A 21,379-nucleotide genomic window follows, 5' to 3' on the forward strand; every position below is an offset into this window, starting at 1 on the left:
AGGATTACTTCAAATAAATGTTTTGAGGATATCAGAGTGATTGCAAATCAAGTTATATATTTGAAAAACAGAGATATAAGCCACTATAAATAACTATAATCATGTACTTTGCTCTCATAATGTTCTAAATTAATATTTGAGTAGGCCTGTCTTACTGTGGTCCCTGGTTGGTTGTTGGTAGAACGTTTGCCTTGCGCGATCTTGCAAATTCTCTCTGTCCCAGCAGGCAATGCACACACTACGGAGAGCGTACGTAGTGATAACAGGCTAGGACAAGCTAGCAACGGAGGCTTTTGTGGTTTTCAAAACATTCCAGAAATAAAACCTATTGTTTATGCAAAAGAAGTCAAAGAAACAGCCTACGTGTCATCAGCAGGATTAGGTGAGTTTCCTATCGTTTCACGTGCACAGCGTATTTTATATGATAGGTTGCCGGAGTGCTTGGAGCTTTGAAACACGCTGCGTGGGATGGGATGGTCGGTGCGGGCGCTGGATCGGCCCTGCTGATGAGTAAGCATCACTTTGGACAGTATTACAGGATGGCTCGCTAAGAACTGCTTACATTCTCTTTCATATACATGTATGTGTTGTTTATGTTAAACATTTGTTTGGTCAAATATGTTTGGATAGGGCCTGTGTTTTCACTAGCGGCGGCATCCAAGAGCACGGTCAGGAATTTGGGAATGGAATCTTGAGTATTGGGGTGAGGTGTGCTGTGGGGAATGAGGATTCTCTTAACATTTTATACAAAGTTATTGTTAACTTCACCTGGGTTACAAGGCAATATTGCATTTCGCGTAGTGTTTGCTTGATGAACTTCGAGATATGTAGCGGCAAGTTTTTGCCTATAGTATGCCCTATACCGCTGCGCCCCCTCCTACTCTTGCACATGCTTTGTAACCTACTTTATTAGAGATCGTAAAGTTGATGTGTTTGTGCATTATTAGGTTCGACTTTTTAAAACATTTATTTAACCTTTATTTAACAAGGACTTCGACAAGACCATCTTATTTCTTGACATGAATATCTTGTTTACTTCGTGGCACTGTTTGCGGTAGTTCACAGTAGGTTACAGGGGTGTAGCAATATGCCCCCCTCCCTCGTCGCCTGATGTACTCTTGACTTTCGTTAAGGCTATAGCAGATAAGTCCCCCTTCTAACCTTTAACAATATTGCCCCCAGATAGGGAAAGGCTACCTGGAAACTTGAACACAGAGAACCTGCATAGCAGTTACATAATGGGGTCAGCTCCATGCTGAAATTCGTTATGTATAGGCAACTAGGCATTAGTGTGCTGTGAAATATAATTCTAGTGTAAACGTTTTATTGAAATACTGCTAATCTTAGAGGAGGAGCAATGAAGCCTCCCACTTCTTCCCAATCACCTCCGGTGTCATTAACACACAACACTGGGTCACCCCTCTGATCACCACCCCTCTAAACAGGAATAACACAAAGCCATGACATCACCCATCCTCTGTTCTGTAGAGGTCACGGAGGAATATTTTAATTTGTATATTTTGTTTAATGGGTTACAGGTAGTATTGTCTGGTTACTTGTCAGTGAAGACAGAGAGAGACGGAAAGTGGACAGACTGAATGTTTTTGTGGGTTTCCAAAAGCGATGTACCTTCCACATCGCTGGTGATGTGCCTTCCACATCACTGGTGATGCTGTCTGATGGGTAGTGTTTGGGTTTGTGAGGGCAGATGGGGCCATCATGCTTCTCTGACGTGAGGTAGACATTGAATGTCCTGTTTAAATCAAACCTATCTACTGGCGGTCAGAACAGACAAACACATTAGTATGTTGCTTATATCTGTGCAATCCTTTCTATGGGTGGGAGGGAAGACCCATAGGGTTGAGCTGGCCCTACCACTACCCAGCCAGAGGAGGCTGTATGTGGGGTAGAGGGGAGACCAGCAGGGGAGTAGAGGGTAAAGGTTTGGATGAAGAATATTATGCTTTGTCAGACATGAGTGATTGAAAACACACACGGTTATCAGTTATCTATCTCCCAGAGAAGGGTTGTGTGAGAATATGTATGGAAAGCAATCTATTATGTTACAGCAAGCAAAAAAGCTGTGTTTTGCATATTTTATTCTATAACTCTGTATGTGTGTGTATATTGAAACAAGCTAAATTGCTCCTTGCTTTTGCACCTCCACATTTGCCTGTCTGAGTGCACACACACACTATTTACTGTTTGTGCATGGTGGGTAATCCTACATCTGCTATGTGATATCACACATTGTAACGTACCTAGGAGCCAGCTCTGAGGCGCCGATTGGGTGTCTGTTTCCTGCACTACACCTATAGACCAGCATTAGGTAATGTACAGTTGAAGTCGGAAGTTTACATACACTTTGGTTGGAGTATTTAAAACTCGTTTTTCAACCACTCCATAAATTTCTTGTTAACAAACTATAGCTTTGGCAAGTCGGTTAGGACATCTATTTTGTGCATGACACAAGTCATTTTTCCAACAATTGTTTAGTCAGATTGTTTCACTTATAATTCACTGTATCACAATTCATGTGGGTCAGAAGTTTACATACACTAAGTTGAGTGTGCCTTTAAACAGCTTGGGAAATGCCAAAAAATGATGTCATGGCTTTAGAAGCTTCTGATAGGCTAATTCACATAATTTGAGTCAATTGGAGGTGTACCTGTGGATGTATTTCAAGGCCTATTTCCAAACGCCTGAAGGTACCACATTCATCTGTACAAACAATAGTATGCAATTATAAACACCATAGGACCACACAGCCGTCATACCGCTCAGGAAGGAGATGCGTTCTGTCTCCTAGAAATTAACGTACTTTGGTGCGAAAAGTGCAAATCAATCCCAGAACAACAGCAAAGGACCTTGTGAAGATGCTGGAGGAAACAGGTACAGAAGTATCTACACTGCTCAAAAAAATAAAGGGAACACTTAAACAACACAATGTAACTCCAAGTCAATCACACTTCTGTGAAATCAAACTGTCCACTTAGGAAGCAACACTGATTGACAATAAATTTCACATGCTGTTGTGCAAATGGAATAGACAAAAGGTGGAAATTATAGGCAATTAGCAAGACACCCCCCAAAACAGGAGTGATTCTGCAGGTGGTGACCACAGACCACTTCTCAGTTCCTATGCTTCCTGGCTGATGTTTTGGTCACTTTTGAATGCTGGCGGTGCTCTCACTCTAGTGGTAGCATGAGACGGAGTCTACAACCCACACAAGTGGCTCAGGTAGTGCAGTTCATCCAGGGTGGCACATCAATGCGAACTGTGGCAAAAAGGTTTGCTGTGTCTGTCAGCGTAGTGTCCAGAGCATGCAGGCGCTACCAGGAGACAGGCCAGTACATCAGGAGACGTGGAGGAGGCCGTAGGAGGGAAACAACCAAGCAGCAGGACCGGTACCTCCGCCTTTGTGCAAGGAGGTGCACTGCCAGAGCCCTGCAAAATGACCTCAATTTGGATGTTCCTGATGGCCAATTTAGATTGGCTGTTTTAGTGTCATTAGTGTGGTGTTATTTTGGTCTCTGCTGATATGAAGATGAAAGTCTCATATGAGTTCACATACTACTAGTTCAGCATACCACCCTGCATACCACTACTGGCTTGCTTCTGAAGCTAAGCAGGGTTGGTCCTGGTCAGGCCCTGGATGGGAGACCAGATGCTGCTGGAAGTGGTGTTGGAGGGCCAGTAGGAGGCACTCTTTCCTCTGGTCTAAAAAAAATATCCCAATGCCCCAGGGCAGTGATTGGGGACACTGCCCTGTGTAGGGTGCTGTCTTTCGGATGGGACGTTAAACGGGTGTCCTGACTCTCTGAGGTCATTAAAGATCCCATGGCACTTATTGTAAGAGTAGGGGTGTTAACCCCGGTGTCCTGGCTAAATTCCCAATCTGGCCCTCAAACCATCATGGTCACCTAATAATCCCCAGTTTACAATTGGCTCATTCATCCCCCTCCTCTCCCCTGTAACTATTCCCCAGGTCGTTGCTGCAAATGAGAACGTGTTCTCAGTCAACTTACCTGGTAAAATAACGGTAAAATAAATAAAATAAATAAAACTACACTGCATACAATCACTTACACACAGACTTCCCCATTTTGGCCTCCAGTTCCATACAAGAACAACGGTAGGTTTTCCTCAAACTATTGAGAAAAGAAGAACCTACTATAGTTAACAAGAAGGATATAAACTCAGCCGAACTCCCATTTCGCTGGTGTGACGGTAGTGTGTAACATGGGAGAAACCAGGAGCAACAGAAAATGTCGGCCGGGCAGGTGTAAACACCACACCGCCACCCTGGCCTAAAGGCTTCTGCATGTTTCGGTTCGGCTGGCGCCTAGCCCAACTCTGTCAGCTGAACCAAACGTATACTCCCTTAAAAGACCTTAGCTTGAAAAAAAAACAGTGGTACGGTTTGTCCGTCTTGAGATGTTGTAGCCTGTATATACTTCCTCAAAATAGTTGAAATGAATCTAAGATAATTCATGGCTGATTTCTTGAGTTTTGACATTTTTGCAATTTTAAACCGAACTAAGATGTTTGGTGCAGTATTTCTCAAGTGAAAACATTTGCATAAAAATTTGTAATCTATCGTTGAATGACGACAAACACTACTTAATGGAAGTACTGTTGAACGATGAAGAGGATTAGACTTCAGGTTAAAAAAAATTGTGTGCATGAACAGCTGAAGAAAAATTACAAATCCTCACCGGAGATCAAAATGAACAAAAATGTCAGTGGCGTCATAATATATGCACAAACTGTTTCAGATGTGAAGCATGGGGACACCTAAAGGAACACAGGGCAGGTTTTAACACCCCGACCTAACTGAACATACAGCAAAGGTCTGGAATTTCCAGGCTGGGATGCCATGGTAAAGTTCTGTGGGTGGGGCGCTGTTCAGAGAGAGTGAGTGTGGGGTTGTTTGGTGTTTCTGATGTGGGTGTTGGGTTGTGTGCGTGTGCAAGATCTACATGTTTACACTGAACTTGGATCATATAGGCGAAGCGCTGAGCCCCCCAAGGCAATAGGCAGTAGTGACATGTGCCAGCTCAAACCGGTTGCAACCAAATCATTCTGATCAACGGAGCAATGAACGGAGCAAAGTACAGAGCGATCCTTAATGAAGACCTGCTCAGGACCTCAGACTGGGGCAAAGGTTCACCTTCCAACAGGACACCGAACCTAAACACACATCCAAGACAATCCAGGAGTGGCTTCGGGACAAGTCTCTGAATGTCCTTGTGGCCCAGCCAGAGCCCAGACTTGAACCCAATCTAACATCTCTGGAGAGACCTGAAAATAGCTGTGCAGCAACGCTCCCCATCCAACCTGACAGAGCTTGAGAGGATCTGCAGAGAAGAATGGGAGAAACTCCCCAAATACAGGTTTGCCAAGCTTGTAGCCTCATACCCAAGAAGACTGGCGGCTGTAATTGCTGCCAAAGGTGCTTCAATAAAGTACTGAGTAAAGGTTCTGAATACTTATAAAATGTGATATCAGTTTATTTTTAATACATTTGCAAAACCTGTTTTTGCCTTTTCATTACGGGGTATTGTGTGTAGATTGAGGGGGGGTGGGGAACAATTGTAATACATTTTAGAAGAAAAATGTGGATAAAATCAAGGTCTGAATAGTTTCCGAATACACTGCATATGACATTTAGCAGACGCTTTTATCCAAAGCGACTTACTTACAATCATGCGTGCATACATTTTACATATGGGTGGTCCCGGGTATCGAACCCACAAGTGCCGTGCTCTACCAACTGAGCTACGGAGGACCACGGATGGAATTGGCATGTCCTATTGTAGTCCATGTTGATGGTTTTATACGTAGGGTGCGTTTGTAAAGTCATTCTGGCTATGTACTCTGATTTTCAGAGCACTCTCATCTGAGTATGCCAGAGCTCAGAATAGATTCATTATCAAATGTGCAATACCCTTTGAATATGACCGCTGTCAGTAAACGTCGCCAAAACGTCGGCCAGCAGCACAGTTAGTCATCAATGCTCTAAATAACATTAAAAACCTCCCGTCTAGCTCTGCTAGGGAGAGTAAAATGGTCAGAGTGAGGTGTTCTCTCATTTATGTCTGGAAGTAGCTAGTAAGCTAACCAACTTTCAGCCAGTTAGCTTGGGTGCTTGACTGTCATTGTGAGGTCAGAATGCTCAGATAAACCCAACGCTCCAAGAGCTGCTCTGAATTTAAAAACGGGACAATCTAACCAAGCTCTGGGCACACTGGCACAGTGTGAATTTAAGACACCCATAGGTGTTCTATATGTCACTTTGTTTCTTCCAGGGAGGGCAGCATTGGAAGTGTCACTGAAGTGTTGATTTCATAGTAACATCAGAATAGCATGGTTTTTATTGTGCAGTCCTTGTCTGATGACTGAGTCAGTCAGTATACCAAGTTACTTTGGACATTGTGACTCCATTTGGATTGATTGGGTTTATTTTGGGTATGATGAGGACAAGGCATTGGGCCTAGAGGAAAACAGAATACAGGTACCAAATTTTTCTTGGGTAAAGGAATCATTCCCAGTGTGTTAGTGATAGACATGTGATAGACGTGCGTATTTTGTTTGGCATGTTGAGTGACCCTGACCACTGACATGTGACCCCTGCCCTGTAGGGATGGAGTTCCCTGTGGACGTGTTGGGATCAGTGAGACATGAGGAGGAGGAGCAGGAGGCAGAGGGCTACATGACCCAGCTACGATACGTCAGCCCCGACAAGGCCGAGCGCTTTACCCTGCCCAGCCACAGAATGGTAGTCACACAAACACACCTACAGTACTACATACATGGTTTGTTTAGTTGACTCTAACCCCATGTCTCTCTGGCTCTCCCTCAGATCTGTATCAGTCTGTGTAACGTTGGTTTTGTTCCCATCTATGGAGGAGACCTGAAGCATAAGATTCTGGCCCTGTTCTCCCCAGAGGACCAGCTCACAGGTACATCCCTCCCTCAGCGCAGAACTAGTCTCTAGCCTCTTGTCTGTCCGTTGATACAGTCACAGTGTAAGCTGGTCGTTTCCACCACATAGATGGATGTAAGCTATTTTATTTAAAGCTACAAGCTTACACACATCAGATCAAAAAGTTTCGTTATAATGTCTTGGGGTTTATATTTTACAGAGACACGTTTGGAGTCTAACTAGATGTCATACTCATCTAACTCTAATTCTCAATGTCTCTCTCTCTCTCTCTCCAGCGGTAGCTTTGTTTCTGGCGGGTCAGTGGTGGTCTGTCGAGGACATCCTCAGAACCTCCGACCCCTCCAGAACTGGCCTCCTCAAGGTTCACAAACTGCAACACATACAACATGAGATGATTGTTGAGTTGACACATCGCGAAACATAAAGCTAGCACATTGAAACACACAAACACAAGGTGTCACAAACCGACTCTGTAGAGGTAGGATATTGGGTTTGTCTGTCTGGTGTGAGGAGAGGCTCAGTCTGACAGGATATGAGGGAGGACACACAGGATCCTACAACAACATGACTGAGAGCACACACACACACACTAACCTGGCATGTTTATCAACCCAATGAAATGCATAATGACATTGTTTTGAACAGAATCCCAAACTCTGCATGTGTGTGTTTCTGTCAGTTTGCCCAGCAAATGCTTCTGATTAGCATCGAACAATAGAGAAACACACAGCGTGCACATGTACAGACAGACACACACACAAATACATACTGGTAGGAAGTGTGTTATGGTGGTATAAAACTAGGAGCAGTGTTCAGGGCCATGATCCAAACCCACAGTTAAATGTCAGTTCTATTCTGTTTGACAGAGCTACAGAGCTGTAAAAACAGTCACTTCCAACATTTACGTGGGAGGTGAAAGACTACTTATGCCATGTACTGAGCCAAGGTACTTCTGATTCACATGTGTCCTACTAGAGTGCATGTCAATTGAGCAGAGAGGAAAGTGTGTTATGTGTGTTTCATGTAAAAACTTCAGAGGTGTGTGTTATCTTAACATTTCATTAAGTGACACTCTGTATCTGTGTGTGTGTCCCAGGTGAGGAGTCTTGGTGAGCGGATCGTCCTGTACATTCTGAACCGTATCGTGTACCGTGTGGGTGAGATGGACAAACCTGAGGTGCCCTTCCTGTGCCACGGACAGAACCACTTCGCCAAGCTCCTTTGGAAGGATGGACACGCCGTCGGCTTCTACTCTGTCAAACCCAAAGGTGAGCCGTCTTTGTCTGGTCAAACGGTCACTGTGAGCGGTCATCTTTGGTTTCAATCCATACTGCTCTTATTTGATAGGTGAAGTTAGCTGGAGATTTGGCACTGGGCAGTACCTTAACTTACACGTGACCCTTAACCTCCTCAAGATGATTACTATAATGACAGACTTTATACGTAGCATTAGTCAATCATGTCTCAATCAATTATAGCATACTTTTAAGACCTGAACTAACAGAAAATCTCTTCCTCTCTCCCCAGACAGCTTGTGTAATAGCTTTGTGACCCAACGCTACCAGCTGCCTGTCATGGACTCCATCTTTGTCAGGAAGTGTCATCGTGGAAACAGTCATGGTCTGCAGATGTTGGAGGATTTTGTGGACTCTTTCAAAGATGACCAGCTCGGCCTGAAGTACCCTCTCTCTCTAACCATGTATAAAGGTTAGTAGTAGTAGTCTCTATCTCTATCTATTCAATTCAAGGGGTTTTATTGGCATGGGAAACGTGTTAACATTGCCAAAGCAAGTGAAGTAGATAATATACAAAAGTGAAATGAACAGTAAACATTACACTCATAGAAGTTCCAAAAGAATAAAGACATTACAAATGTCATTTGTGTATGTATACAGTGTTGTAACGATGTACAACTGATTAAAGTACAAAATGGAAAATAAACAAACATAAATATGGGTTGTATTTACAATGGTGTTTGTTCTTCACTGGTTGCCCTTTTCTTGTCGCAACAGGTCACATCTTGCTGCTGTGATGGCACACTGTGGTATTTCACCCAGTAGATATGGGAGTTTATCAAAATCGGGTTTGTTTTCAAATTCTTTGTGGATCAGTTTCCACCTCATTTTGTGGGCAGTGTGCACATAGCCTGTCTTCTCTTGAGAGCCAGGTCTACCTACTGCGGCCTTTCTCAATAGCAAGGCTATGCTCATGTAACTGGTCTGAAATGGCTAGCTAGTTAGCAGGGTACGCGCTAATAGGGTTTCAAATGGTGATGTCACTCGCTCTGAGACCTTGAAAAAGTTTTTTATTTTGCTCTGCAAGGGCCGTGGCTTTTGTGGAGCGATGTGTAACGATGCTTCAAGGGTGACTGTTGTCTGTGTGCAGAGGGTCCCTGGTTCGAGCCCAGGTAGGGGCAAGGAGAGGGACGGAAGCTATACTGTTATATTCACCCATCCTGAATGCATATCAAACAAGATATGGAACACAAGGGACAACAAACTCTACTGAGTCACTACTGGCACAAGTGAACACCAGGATCTCATATTTTGTCTTTGCTATACAAGCCATCTGCAGGCAGATTCAGAGGATTCTAAGGTTGATCAGGCCTGAGAACCTCCTGGACAAATACGATGCCAAGTACATCATACAACACTCGTCCTCACATCACATTATCCCTTGACACCATTCTACACATCACTTAGATGGCTTTACATATCCATGAATATTCCCCAGAACAACAGAAGAAATAAAGAAAAACCTTTTTAAAACCGAGTTAGAAGAGACTGGGACTTCTTTCCTAGTTTGGTGGCTAAGCCCTCCATAGTGAATGGTCTCTGAGCCATTGTCTCAATAAGACGACTTCTAGATTTCACTACCCTGCCAGTGTGTGTTTTGACCACATCTTGCGAATCACGTGAACCTGGTTTTTGTAAGTCTTGGTCACTTGCTAAATCAGCTGGGGCAACTGAGTCAGGAATACCTGAAGGTTCTGTGTCAGGGACTACAGCTACACTGTCATAGTCAGGAATGCTAATGGAAGTCTCATTATCGAGAGATGCCTGAGCTTGACGTTTTTTGTTTGAATTGTCCCTGCAGCTGTACGCTGACTGTTCATGCTCCATCTCATCTCTGACTGTCTCCTGTCTCTCAGAAGATTCCTGACTTGCGGGGTCATCTACTCAACTGAGTATCCATGAACTGGTCATATCTCCAGAGCTTTCCTCTTCATCAAAGTCTGAAAGGTCCATTGACTGACCCTCACACTCTGGATCTACAGCTCCATCTGATTTGAGATTCACATGAATCATCCTTAGGTGTTTCTACCGGCAGAAAGCTGATGTCTAGAAGAAGGTTCCAATGTACCACCTTGGTGTTTCCTTTATCATCCACCAGCTTATGTATGTAGGTTTCTGTCAATGACCTTAGCTTCCCACTTGTCTGCAAGTTTTCTTTTTCTCCTTTTTTAGTGAGAAGCACCCTGTCTCCTTTTTTCAGGTGAGTGCCTCTGACATTTCTGTCATAATGTTTGGCCTGTTTCTGTTGTTCGTTAACTGTATGCTGTAGAGCGATGCTCGCTGCTTCATGGAGATGGACATCAGGGTTTTAACATAGCTACTATAGTCAACAACCACAGGATCCCTCAAAACTTGCTTGAACATTACATCAGCAGGGAGTCTCGGAACGCAACCAAACATGAGCTGGAATGGAGCATAGCCAGTGATCTCGTGTACAGTAGCATTGTAGGCAAAGGTTAGAGTTTGTATCTGCTGCGGCCATTTCTCTTTAGCTTTTAGAGGGACTGAGCGAAGCATATTTCCCAGAGTTTGATTGAACCTTTCTGTTCCCCCATTCCCCATGGGATGGTACGCAGTTGTGTGTGACTTGGTGACAGCAGAGAGCGTGAGAAGTTCTGTGATTAGCTCAATCTCAAAATTGGCCCCTTGATCCGTGTGAATCCGCTCAGCAAATCCATAAACACAAAATACGTTGTCCAATATCTTTCTGGCAACTTGCTTTGCCGTTTGATTTGAGCATGGAAAGGCGTGAGCTAACTTGGTGAAGTGATATGTCAGAACCAATACATCCACTGAGCGTTGCTTGTTGTACTCGGCACTCAAAATCGAGACGTACTAACTCCATAGGCGCGGAGGTTCTAATGCTTTCGAGGGGAGGTCGAGCAGACGGCTCAGGAGACTTAGCCAGGATGCATCTCCGACAGCACTTGACATACTCCTTCACATCATGCTCCATCTTGGGCCAGAAGAAACGCTGCCTTGCCAAATGAAGAGTTCTAGCTTGCACTTGGTGGCCAGCAAGGTCATGCACACCACTCAATGCTTTCTCCTTCATATTTTTGGTCAGCACATACTGATGTCTCTTTTGTTTGCTCAGGGGGTCCTTTGTCACCCTGTTGACCCGGATCACTGGATGTCGTCGAGCGATCACTGGATGTCGTCGAGCGATCACTGGATGTCGTCGAGCGATCACTGGATGTCGTCGAGCCCAGTGGCAAGATGAGGGACGGAAGCTATACTGTTACACTCACGGAGTCTATACATATGCAAAGCTTTCCTTAAGTTTGGGTCAGTCACGGGGGTCTGGTATTCTGCCACTGTGTACTCTCTGTTTAGGGCCAAATAGCATTCTAGTTTGCTCAGTTGTTTTGTAAATTCTTTACAATGTGTCAAGTAATTATCTTTTTGTTTTCTCATGATTTGGTGCGGTCTAATTGTGTTGCTGACCTGGGGCTCTGTGGGGTCTGTTTGTGTTTGTGAACAGAGCCCCAGGACCAGCTTGCTTAGCTTCTTATGGATAGGGGGCAGCATTTTCACGTTTGGATGAAAAGCGTGCCCATAGTAAACTGCCTCCTACTCAGTCCGATGCTAATAGTCCCAGATGTCGTATATGCATATTATTATTGGATAGAAAACACTGAAGTTTCTAAAACTGTTTGAATCATGTCTGTGACTATAACAGAACTTATTTGTCAGGCAAAACCCAGAGGACAAACCATCCATACTGTTTGTTAGAGGCGCGTGACCAGAAAGCATGCTACACATTGTATATATATACATATATCGACGGAATTAATCGAACAAAAGGACCATTTGTGATGTTTATGGGACATATTGGAGTGCCAACAGAAGAAGCTCATCAAAGGTAAGGCATGAATTATATCTTTATTTCTGTGTTTTGTGTCGCACCGGGAGGGTAGAAATATCATGGTCTGTGATTATTTGCTGGGGTGCTATCCTCAGATAATATTATTGTTTTCTTTCGCCGTAAAGCATTTTTTAAATCTGACATGTTGGCTGGATTCACAACAAGTGTAGCTTTAATTTGGTATATTGAATGTGTGACTTCCATGATTTCATGGAAGTTAAATGTTTATAGTAATTTATTTGAATTTGGCGCTCTGCATTTTCACTGGATGTTGGCCGGGTGGGACGCTACCGTCTCACATATCCCAGAGAGGTTAAGAGACTCTTCTCCAGGTTCATCTCTCTGTAGGTGATGGCTTTGTTATGGAAGGTTTGGGAATTGCTTCCTTTCAGGTGATTGTAGAACTGAACGGCTTTTTTCGGGATTTTGATCATTAGTGGGTATCGGCCTAATTCTGCTCTGCTTGCATTATTTGCTGTTTTACGTTGTACACAGAGGATAGTTTTGCAGAATTCTGCATGCAGAGTCTCAATTTGGTGTTTGTCCCATTTTGTGAATTCTTGGTTGGTGAGCGGACCCCAGACCTCACAACCATAAAGGGCAATGGGTTCTATAACTGATTCAGTATTTTTAGACCGATCCATATTGGTATGTCAAATGTTATGTGCCTATTGATGGCATAGAATGCCCTTCTTGCCTTGTCTCTCAGATCGTTCACAGCTTTGTGGAAGTTACCTGTACCGCTGATGTTTAGGCCAAGGTATGTACAGTGGGGCAAAAAAAGTATTTAGTCAGCCACAGTTGCAAAGAAATTCATTAAAAATCCTACAATGTGATTTTCTGGATTTTTTTTTTTTTTCATTTTGTCTGTCATAGTTGAAGTGTACCTAATGATGAAAATTACAGGCCTCTCATCTTTTTAAGTGGGAGAACTTGCACAATTGGTGGCTGACTAAATACTTTTTTTGCCCCACTGTATTTGGCTGCAAGAGGAGCCATTGCTCCTTCGCCCATGAGTATTTTTAGTTTTTCCTCTGGGTTTAATAAGTACAATTTGGAATAAATGTAGCAATTTCTGTGAATAAGGAATCTCTTGGTGAGGAATATTTATCACAGTAAAGGAGAAAGTGCATCTCTGTTTCTGTCTCCCCTGTTGTGCAGTGACCACATACACGCTCTTCTTTGGGTAGCCATGTCGTCTTATTTCTGCTGGTTTCTATTGCCAATTAGGGGTCACTCAGCCTGTACTTGGTAAGGGTCTGTCTCAGCTTCGTATCTCTGACAGAGTAGAGATAATCAGCCAATTCATATTCTCTGTTTTAGGGCCAGATAGCAATTTAGTCTGCTTTGGGATTTTTTCATTTTTCCAGTGTTGTAAATATGAGACCTTTGATTGGTTCATGATTTTGTTTCCTGGAATTCTTTATTTTGAAGCAGTGCTGGTGTCAGCTTGGTTGGTTAGGTCCAACACCAGCTGACTGAGAGGGCTCGTTTCTGGGCTCAGCTCTTGGGTTTGAAGTGCTTTTAAATTTTGACTTGAATTTAGATGTAGCCAAAATTATGATATTTTCTGTATTTTCATTATTACTGGAAAGCGGCCCAATTCTGCCCTACATGCATTAGTTGGTGTATTTCTCTGGACTTGTAGAATTTCAGACAGAATTCTGCATGTAGGGCTTCAATTGGATGTTCAAATTCTAATTGGGATGTTGATTTTGAATTATGTCATTTTTATTGCGTACAATGCTCTGCGGGCTTTTTCTTTTGAGTGCATTCACTGCCATATTAAAGTCTCCCGATGCAGATATGGTCAGACCAAGGTACGAGTACTTTTTAGTGTGTTCAATTATTGTGTTGTTCAGGGCAAATTTCTGTTTCTGACATCTGGGGTTTTTCTGGATTTTTTTATTTATTTTGTTTTTATTTACTGCCAGGGCCCAATTATGGCAATATTGCTCTAGAATGTTAAGGTTCTGTTGAAGACCTTCTTTGGTTGGTGATAGAAGTACCAAATCATCAGCAAATCGCAGGTATTTTACCTCTGTATCAAATAGTTAGTCCTGGGGCTGGAGAATGGTCCAACATGTCTGCTAAATCATTGATATACATTTTGGAAAGATTTGGACTCAAACTCCATCCTTGTCTCACACCTCGACGTTGTGAAAATAATTCTGTTCTTTGGTTTTTGATTTTTATTGCACACTTGTTTTCTGTGTACATACATTTTATTAAGTCATACACCTTACCACCAAGCCCACTTTGGAGAATTTTGTAGAATAGCCCTTCGTGCCAAATAGAATCAAATGCTTTTTTAAAGTCAATAAAGCAAGCAAAGACTTTGCCATATTTTTATTTTGGTGGACGTGTTTATTAATTTCTTTGTGTGTAAGGTGTGTATATATGTTCAGTAGTGCGGTGGTTGGGGAGAAAGCCAATTTGACATTTACTTATTACACTTTTTTTTCTTAACGGAAGGTTTAAATTCTTGAGTTCAAAATGCTACAGAAATCCTTTCCCAAGTTGCTGTTTACACGAATTTCCCTGTATTGGGGTCTGATTTGATTCCACTTTTGTGGATAGGGGAGATGAGCCCCTGGTTCCAGACATCAGGAAAGCAGCCAGAAGTTAGTACCATGTTGAACAATTTAAGCACAGTATTTTGCAACTCAGTTGTGCTGTTCTTCCATTTCATTTCTGCTATTATCTAGACCACAAGCCTTCTTTGATTTTATAGATTTGAGTTATTCATTTAGTTCTTGTTGGGTTATTGGGTAATCTAATGGATTTTGGTTGTTTTTAATGACTGATTGAAGGATGTTACATTTTTTTGAATTTCTAATTGGTTCTGTTAAGTCTTTTTGTGTGATGTTTTTGTATGGATTATCAAAATAAGTTTTCCAAATTCCTTCATCTTGTATGTTTAATTCTTGTGGCTTTGTCGTGCTTAAAATGTTCCACACGTCCCAGAACAGATTTTGGTCAATTGTGTTTTCAATTTGTGTCTTGTTGGTATAATGAAATTTATTGCGTTTCAGTGTAAATATTCATAGCGTAGCTCTGGGTTGTTTTTCTGCTTATGTTTTACATTTGTCTCAGGTGTTTTCTAATTGTTTTGCATTTGTTATCAAACCATTTTTCAGAAACATTTAGTTTTTTGTTTCTGATGTTGCATTTCTTTGGTTCTCTCAAAATTGCTTTTGATGCTGCTTTTTGGAATATGCAACTGATGTTTTGAGTAGTCGAATTGACACCGTCTTTATTGTGTTTTGGTATTGTGAGTTATTGGAGAACTGTATAGTCTCTCGTGCTCGCTCTGTGTGTGTGTGTGTGTAAAGGTTAGTAGTAGTTTGCTCTCTCTCTCTCTGCTCCTCTCTACTGTACTCTATAACTGTACAACTTTGCAGCTCCTAAATAAATAAATCGGTCAATCAAAGTGTACCATCTCTCCCTGACCTGCAGTGTGTGGCCAGTATCTGTGTCGGTACCCGGCTGACCAGGACCTGCTGTGGGTGGTAGAGGGAGTGGGAGGACCCTACCAGAGGGAGAGAGTGGCCAACAAGATCAAAACACTGAAAGGTACAGACACAGTAGCAGGAGATCTAACACCCAAGGGCCTGTCAAGGAGGATGTGATGTTTACAGTACCTTCAGATAGAAATGTGTTAAGTAGAACCAATATGATTGTCTGTCATGAAGAATAGGGAATCGCGATGGCAGCTCTATTCATTACATTCTGTGACCTAACTGATCCATCAGGACCTTAGCAGGATGATAGCAGTCCCGATTAGCTGTCCTGTGGGGACTTGGTGATGTCAGACACAGTGGCCAGACTCTCACATGACTGGTAGCTAATTGCCTTCTGATTGTTGTGCTGATTCCCATAAAGTGGTGCTCCCCGTGGTGACGGCTAATGGAGATCACCAAGCAGCCTCTCTGGACAGCGCAGACGTCAACATGGAAGAGGGCTCAGACAACTGTCTGGACATCACCGTACGTCTATGTCTTTCTCTCTCTCTGTATCTGCCCTCTCTCTCTCTCTCTCTCTCTCATCTATCCAACTTTGTTCTTGTTTGTCTTTCCATTTTTTTCTCTCGCCTTTGCATTCTGTTGGGTTTCCTCAGTCTCTCGCCTCCTGAACAGCTATGTGGATGTATTTGTTGTTTATAGTTTAATATCCTCAAACGTCCGATTTACGTTGTGTAGGGACAATATAATCAGGTAATGAGGATTTAAAATGGTCTTGTTTTCTAGGAGGATGTTTTGGTGCTGAATAAGCCCCTCAAGTTAATAGAAGGTAAGTAGCTCAGAAGTCTTGAGTCCTGAAATCAATAACTATGAGAAAGATGTTGGTGTTGCTGAGTACATAAAATGCTATCTTTTGTGTGAATACACATTGGAATGAAAATGGCTACTGTCTAGCCCTGGAGGGCACACCAGTGTCAACACATACCTGGAGTAGTGGACATAAAAAGCGTGGCAGAGAAGAGATGGAAGACTCTGAGGAGGAGAGCCAGCCTCTGAAGATGAACAGGTTAGACAAGGAGTCTCAGTGAAATAGAAACATCCATCAAAGTATTAATGAAATGTATGTATGAAAGCTTCCCATTGGCTGAAAATCATAACACCTCTGGTTTACTGTGTGTTCAGATTGGAGGAGGCAAAGCCCACCACCACAGCTGTAGAGGGAGAGGAGGAAGGAAGCGGGGGGGATGAGACAGAGTCTGGAGAAGCAGAGGCTGCTCTGTCCCCTATAGAGGAGGCCAAAGCTCAGGTGAGAGGATGACGGACGTGATTAGGATGAATACATCATTAGGAAACAACATTTAATTTAATTTAACAACAAGTTAATTTGGCTGTTCTGGGTTGCTTGCCTTCGTTGTTTTATGTTACTATGGTTGTTGTTAGCGAATAACCAGTCACTATCATAGCGTATTTCGCACTTGTTGGGCCAGGAATTGCACCCTATTCCTTATGGGCCCTGTCAAAAGTAGTGCACTTCCTAGTTAGTAGAGTGTCATTACATACAGAATGTGTGGTTAATCAGGAAAAGGAGGCGTTGACCATTGGTTGTGGCTTTTCTATCCTCAGGAGGCTGAGGTCAAAGGAGAACTGACTGATGACCAGGGAGAGGAGGAAGAGGTTGCCACACAGGAGCCTGATGCTGTGCTGGAGAACAGAACGACAGAGGAAGATGTGGAAATGGAGGAGGAGGATACGAAGGAGGAAGACTCCATTGAGGCTAAAGTATGTGTTTCAATGCCTCAGTTGGAATGTGTGAGATGGGGCCATTATTGGAGAAATGGGTTCACAGATGAGACAATAGGATCCTTTCATTGTTGGAAAGTTCCTGTTTGTACTGTGGACATGTTTCTACAGTATGTGTTAGAAAGGGAATTGAGGAATACGTTTTTCGCCGCTACTTTTTTCTCTCTTTGTCCTCTGCAGGACATCGTAGATGCAGCTCCTGTGGCACCAGAGGAATCAGCTGAGACGGAAGCTGTGGTGAAGGAGGCTCCTCTCCTGTTAGAAGAACCAGACTCTGCTACAGAGAAGGCCCCTTCGCCTGCAGAGCCCTCCCTCTCTGGGGAGGTGATTGAGGAGGCAGGGGGCGAACCTCCAGAGGAAGCCGCAGCTACACCCATGGAAGGAGCGTTAGAGGGAGAAAAGGAGGTGGCGGAGAAAGCGGTGAAGGAAGAGGAGAAATCCATGGAGGCGGCCATCACAGTGGACAGCAGTAGCCAGGAAACAGTGGTCCAGGTGGGGGTAGCAGACCTGTCCTACCAGCCTCCGGAGGAAGGAGAGAACCAGCCTCTCACAGAGGAAGAAGGAGAGGAGGCGGCAAGAGAAGAGGTCAAAGAGGACAAAAAGAAAGAGGTAGAAGAGATGGAGAACGTTACAACCACAGAGGATGAGAAAGAGGAGGGAGAGAGTGAGAGCTCAGACGAGGGTGGCGACGGTAAGGTCCTTTGGAGGAGAGGCAGTGGCCAAGCGGCGGCGCCTAAACATAAATCTAAGAGACTGAGCAGAGTGGTCATGGAGCCCGAGGAGCAGGGCACAGAGCAGCCGGAGGTCATGGAGGAAGAGGAGGAGAAAGCTAGAATGACAGAGGAAGAGGGGACTGTAGAGAAGAGCTTGGCTGAGGAAGAGGTGGAGGAAGAAGAGCACCCACCAGTGATTGACCAGAGAGCATTGAGGAAGAAGAGCCGACAGGTCCAGGCTCCAAAGAAAGCCAAAGGGAAACGACGCAGCAAGATCTAAACAAAGCAGCCGTTGCATATATAAAAACACACACAAAACACATGTTTAGAGGTGTGCAGTAAGGGATGTTTTCTACTTGGTTTTAGGGTTTGTAAGGCATCTAAAGTTAACATGTATTATCTCTGTACGATGTTTACTTTAGGTCGTTTTATGAAAGGTTTAAGTACATGAATACTCAATACTCGCTGTTGCAATAAGTCAATGTGAAGTCTTTTTAATGTTCAGATGGGATTTTATTCTTGTTTTTATTTCCTTGTTCTTTCAGTACTGACTGAGATTGTGTTTCACAGGTCTGATGTGGTAGTTTGAAGATGATTTTCATTCTCTAGCTCAGTTAAATGTTTTCCTATAGCCTGGTCCTACACTGAGTCTGTGGTTTTTACATTCATACTATTTACAGTATTGAAATAGTTTGGGTTGAAATGCATCTCTTAGTTTGGAGTGGTTGCAGGAGTCATAGAAGTTCTGTTCCAATGAAAGCCTAGTGGACCCAGTTGCTCTTGAAGACCAGGTTTTGCTACACCCCCTGTTTTATGACCAGTCACTTGTATTAAGGAATGAAATGTTCCAAAAATACCTGGGGTTTTCTCTGTGTTGTCTTGTCTCTTCAGATGCACTGAAATACTTTTTATTTAGGAAAAAGCTGTGCATGAACGTCAATTATAATATGTAAGTTGCACGGCACAGACGCACACATGCACATTGATATATAAACGTGTATACACACAAATATAGTATTTTGTGAATATACCCAGTAACTAATTTGAATAGGAAAAATAGATTTGGTTATTATTGTTCTTGCCCAAGTATAATTCAAGATTATAATTTAGACTTTATCTTATATCTAATAGCATGTTTAATTGCAAGTGTATTGATTTAAGGCTAAAATATGTATATTACAGTAAGTAGATGATAGCAGAATTGAAGTGAATGTGACTCTATATACCAGCGATATTTTTGTTATATACACTGTTGTATAATGGCACAACATTCAGTATTTAGAAACAAAAATTTGCTGCACAAGTTGAGCTATTTCCTCAACTAATTTGATGCGTCATTGACCGTGTCGCTTCACTGGTAAAGGGTACATTGAGCCAAAGATGTGAAGCAGAATCTGTCAGTGGGCTATTTATGTTCCATGGATATGGGTTAATATATAGACCCTACACCTGGGTCGTATTCATTAAGCACCAAACGAAAGAAGAAAACCTTAAACAGGGACGGACTACCTGAAACTGATTTGAGTTTTTCTTTGCAAAACGTTTTGCTGCGGTGGGTAGTAATGAATATGACCTGTGTTGAGGGATTGGATGGCATTCCCCAGTGTTTGAGATGGTTCTAGACAGTTGCATTGACAGTAAAGGTGCTTTCCTCTGTATGGAAGGAAACCTGTTATAGATTTGGCAGATCGTGTCAATGCAACTGTTGGATGTTATCCATAGAAATAGAACTACTCATTTACTTTAATGGGGATTCCCCTTTCTAAAAGGTATGTTTCTATGATGTAAACCTCCTTGATGTCAGAAGGACACTCTTTCCCAGATGGTGGATGAGTTGGGTGTCTACTACCCAATATCAGTAAAGCTGACACTATTTATCCATTGTTAGTCTATTGCATATATACCATATTTTTTAAAGGCAAAGTATTTCTCTGTTAGTATGACTGCTGTTTGTTAGCATTAGCTGTGTCCAGACAGGTCATGTAAAAGACTAAAAAGAAGCTACATCGTAAAACACCTGGTGGATCTCAATAGTCTACAGGGTTTTTGTCTCCTTAGCTCTCCTTCACCTGCACTGATCTGAAAACAACTAGAGAGAAGCTAAAGCAATATGGCAGAAACCTACCTGGGGATTTTCCACTTCCAGATCAGTGAAGGAGACAAGGACAGGATGCCACTGTATGCACCCCAATTGTTGATTGTGTAAAACCAGTTTCAACCACCACTACACTTGTGGCTTGATTCCTTTACGTATGTTGCTATCATCCACCTGTTAATACTCTGACCCCGGTCCCCCAAAATGTGAATAAAGGCTTAGTCTTAACTCAGATGTACGGAATGTTACACAGCCATGTTAGTTCTGGTTGTTTTCAGTTTGAATGTGTTCTGGATATAAGGCAACAGTGGAGGGAGCCAGAGGAGGAGTCATTGAGCTGCGTTTAGTTTAGTATGGCCTGTACTACTGTTTCAGATTCAGCTTGATCATAGAAGTCACCTCTTGGTGGTGCTCATATTCTGCCTTACTTGGCTGCTGTGGTTCCCACTGTCTTTTGTGTCTAGGGTGGTTTTATACAGACTGCCTAGATATCTCCATCATTGGGTTTGTGCTGACTTACCCCAGGGCTGTGTTTAGTGAGGTGCGATGTTACCGAAGGTTAAGATGGAAAGAGATTCTGTTAGCTGGGTACAAGACACTCCTGTCTGCAATGTTCAGAATGTGGCACCTTCCTGAACGTACCCTAATACTCTAAATCTTATTGACCTCATTCACAACCAATAGCCAGAATATGGCAGGCTTTAGTCTGTCTGTTCCAAATGGCAAATGATTCCCTGTATAGTTCACTATAACCTTTATTTAACGAGGCAAGTCAGTTAAGAACAAATCTTATTTAGAATTACGGCCTACCCCGGGCTTACCCTAACCCGGACGACACTGGGCTAATTGTGCACTGCCATATGGAACTCCCAATCACAGCTGGTTGTGATACAGCGTGGAATTGATCCAGGGTCTATAGTGATGCCTCTAGCACTGATATGCATTTCCTTAGACCGCTGCGCCAATAAAATAAATAAATAGTGCACTATAAAGGGAACTGGGTGCCATCTAGGATACACTTATGTTCGTTCTGTTTAATCTTTTTAGTGATCAGTTTGTGGTTGGAGAGATGGACAGTTTGTGTTGACACCAATGTAAGTCACATCTGCTATGGGAGTGGATTCATTTCAAGGACTGTTTCGGTTTAAAATCAATCAATTCAGGAGAAGAATCCTAAACTTTCCTATGATTTCA

General features: G+C 42.9%; 1 protein-coding gene across 1 annotated transcript; it reads left to right on the plus strand.

The window, feature by feature from the left end:
• The first annotated feature begins 212 nt into the window (after positions 1-212).
• Positions 213-20,428, plus strand: fam169ab (family with sequence similarity 169 member Ab). Its single transcript, XM_055863350.1, has 13 exons — positions 213-382; positions 6,646-6,782; positions 6,867-6,966; positions 7,226-7,311; positions 8,047-8,218; positions 8,478-8,657; positions 15,573-15,689; positions 15,999-16,102; positions 16,364-16,406; positions 16,532-16,643; positions 16,760-16,883; positions 17,201-17,356; positions 17,558-20,428. The coding sequence occupies exons 2-13, from the start codon at positions 6,648-6,650 to the stop codon at positions 18,368-18,370; spliced, it is 2,142 nt and encodes a 713-aa protein (XP_055719325.1). The 5' UTR covers positions 213-382; positions 6,646-6,647; the 3' UTR covers positions 18,371-20,428.
• Positions 20,429-21,379: the final 951 nt, after the last annotated feature.

Source organism: Salvelinus fontinalis, chromosome 2 (genome assembly GCF_029448725.1).
Source record: "Salvelinus fontinalis isolate EN_2023a chromosome 2, ASM2944872v1, whole genome shotgun sequence".
Lineage (NCBI taxonomy): Eukaryota > Metazoa > Chordata > Actinopteri > Salmoniformes > Salmonidae > Salvelinus > Salvelinus fontinalis.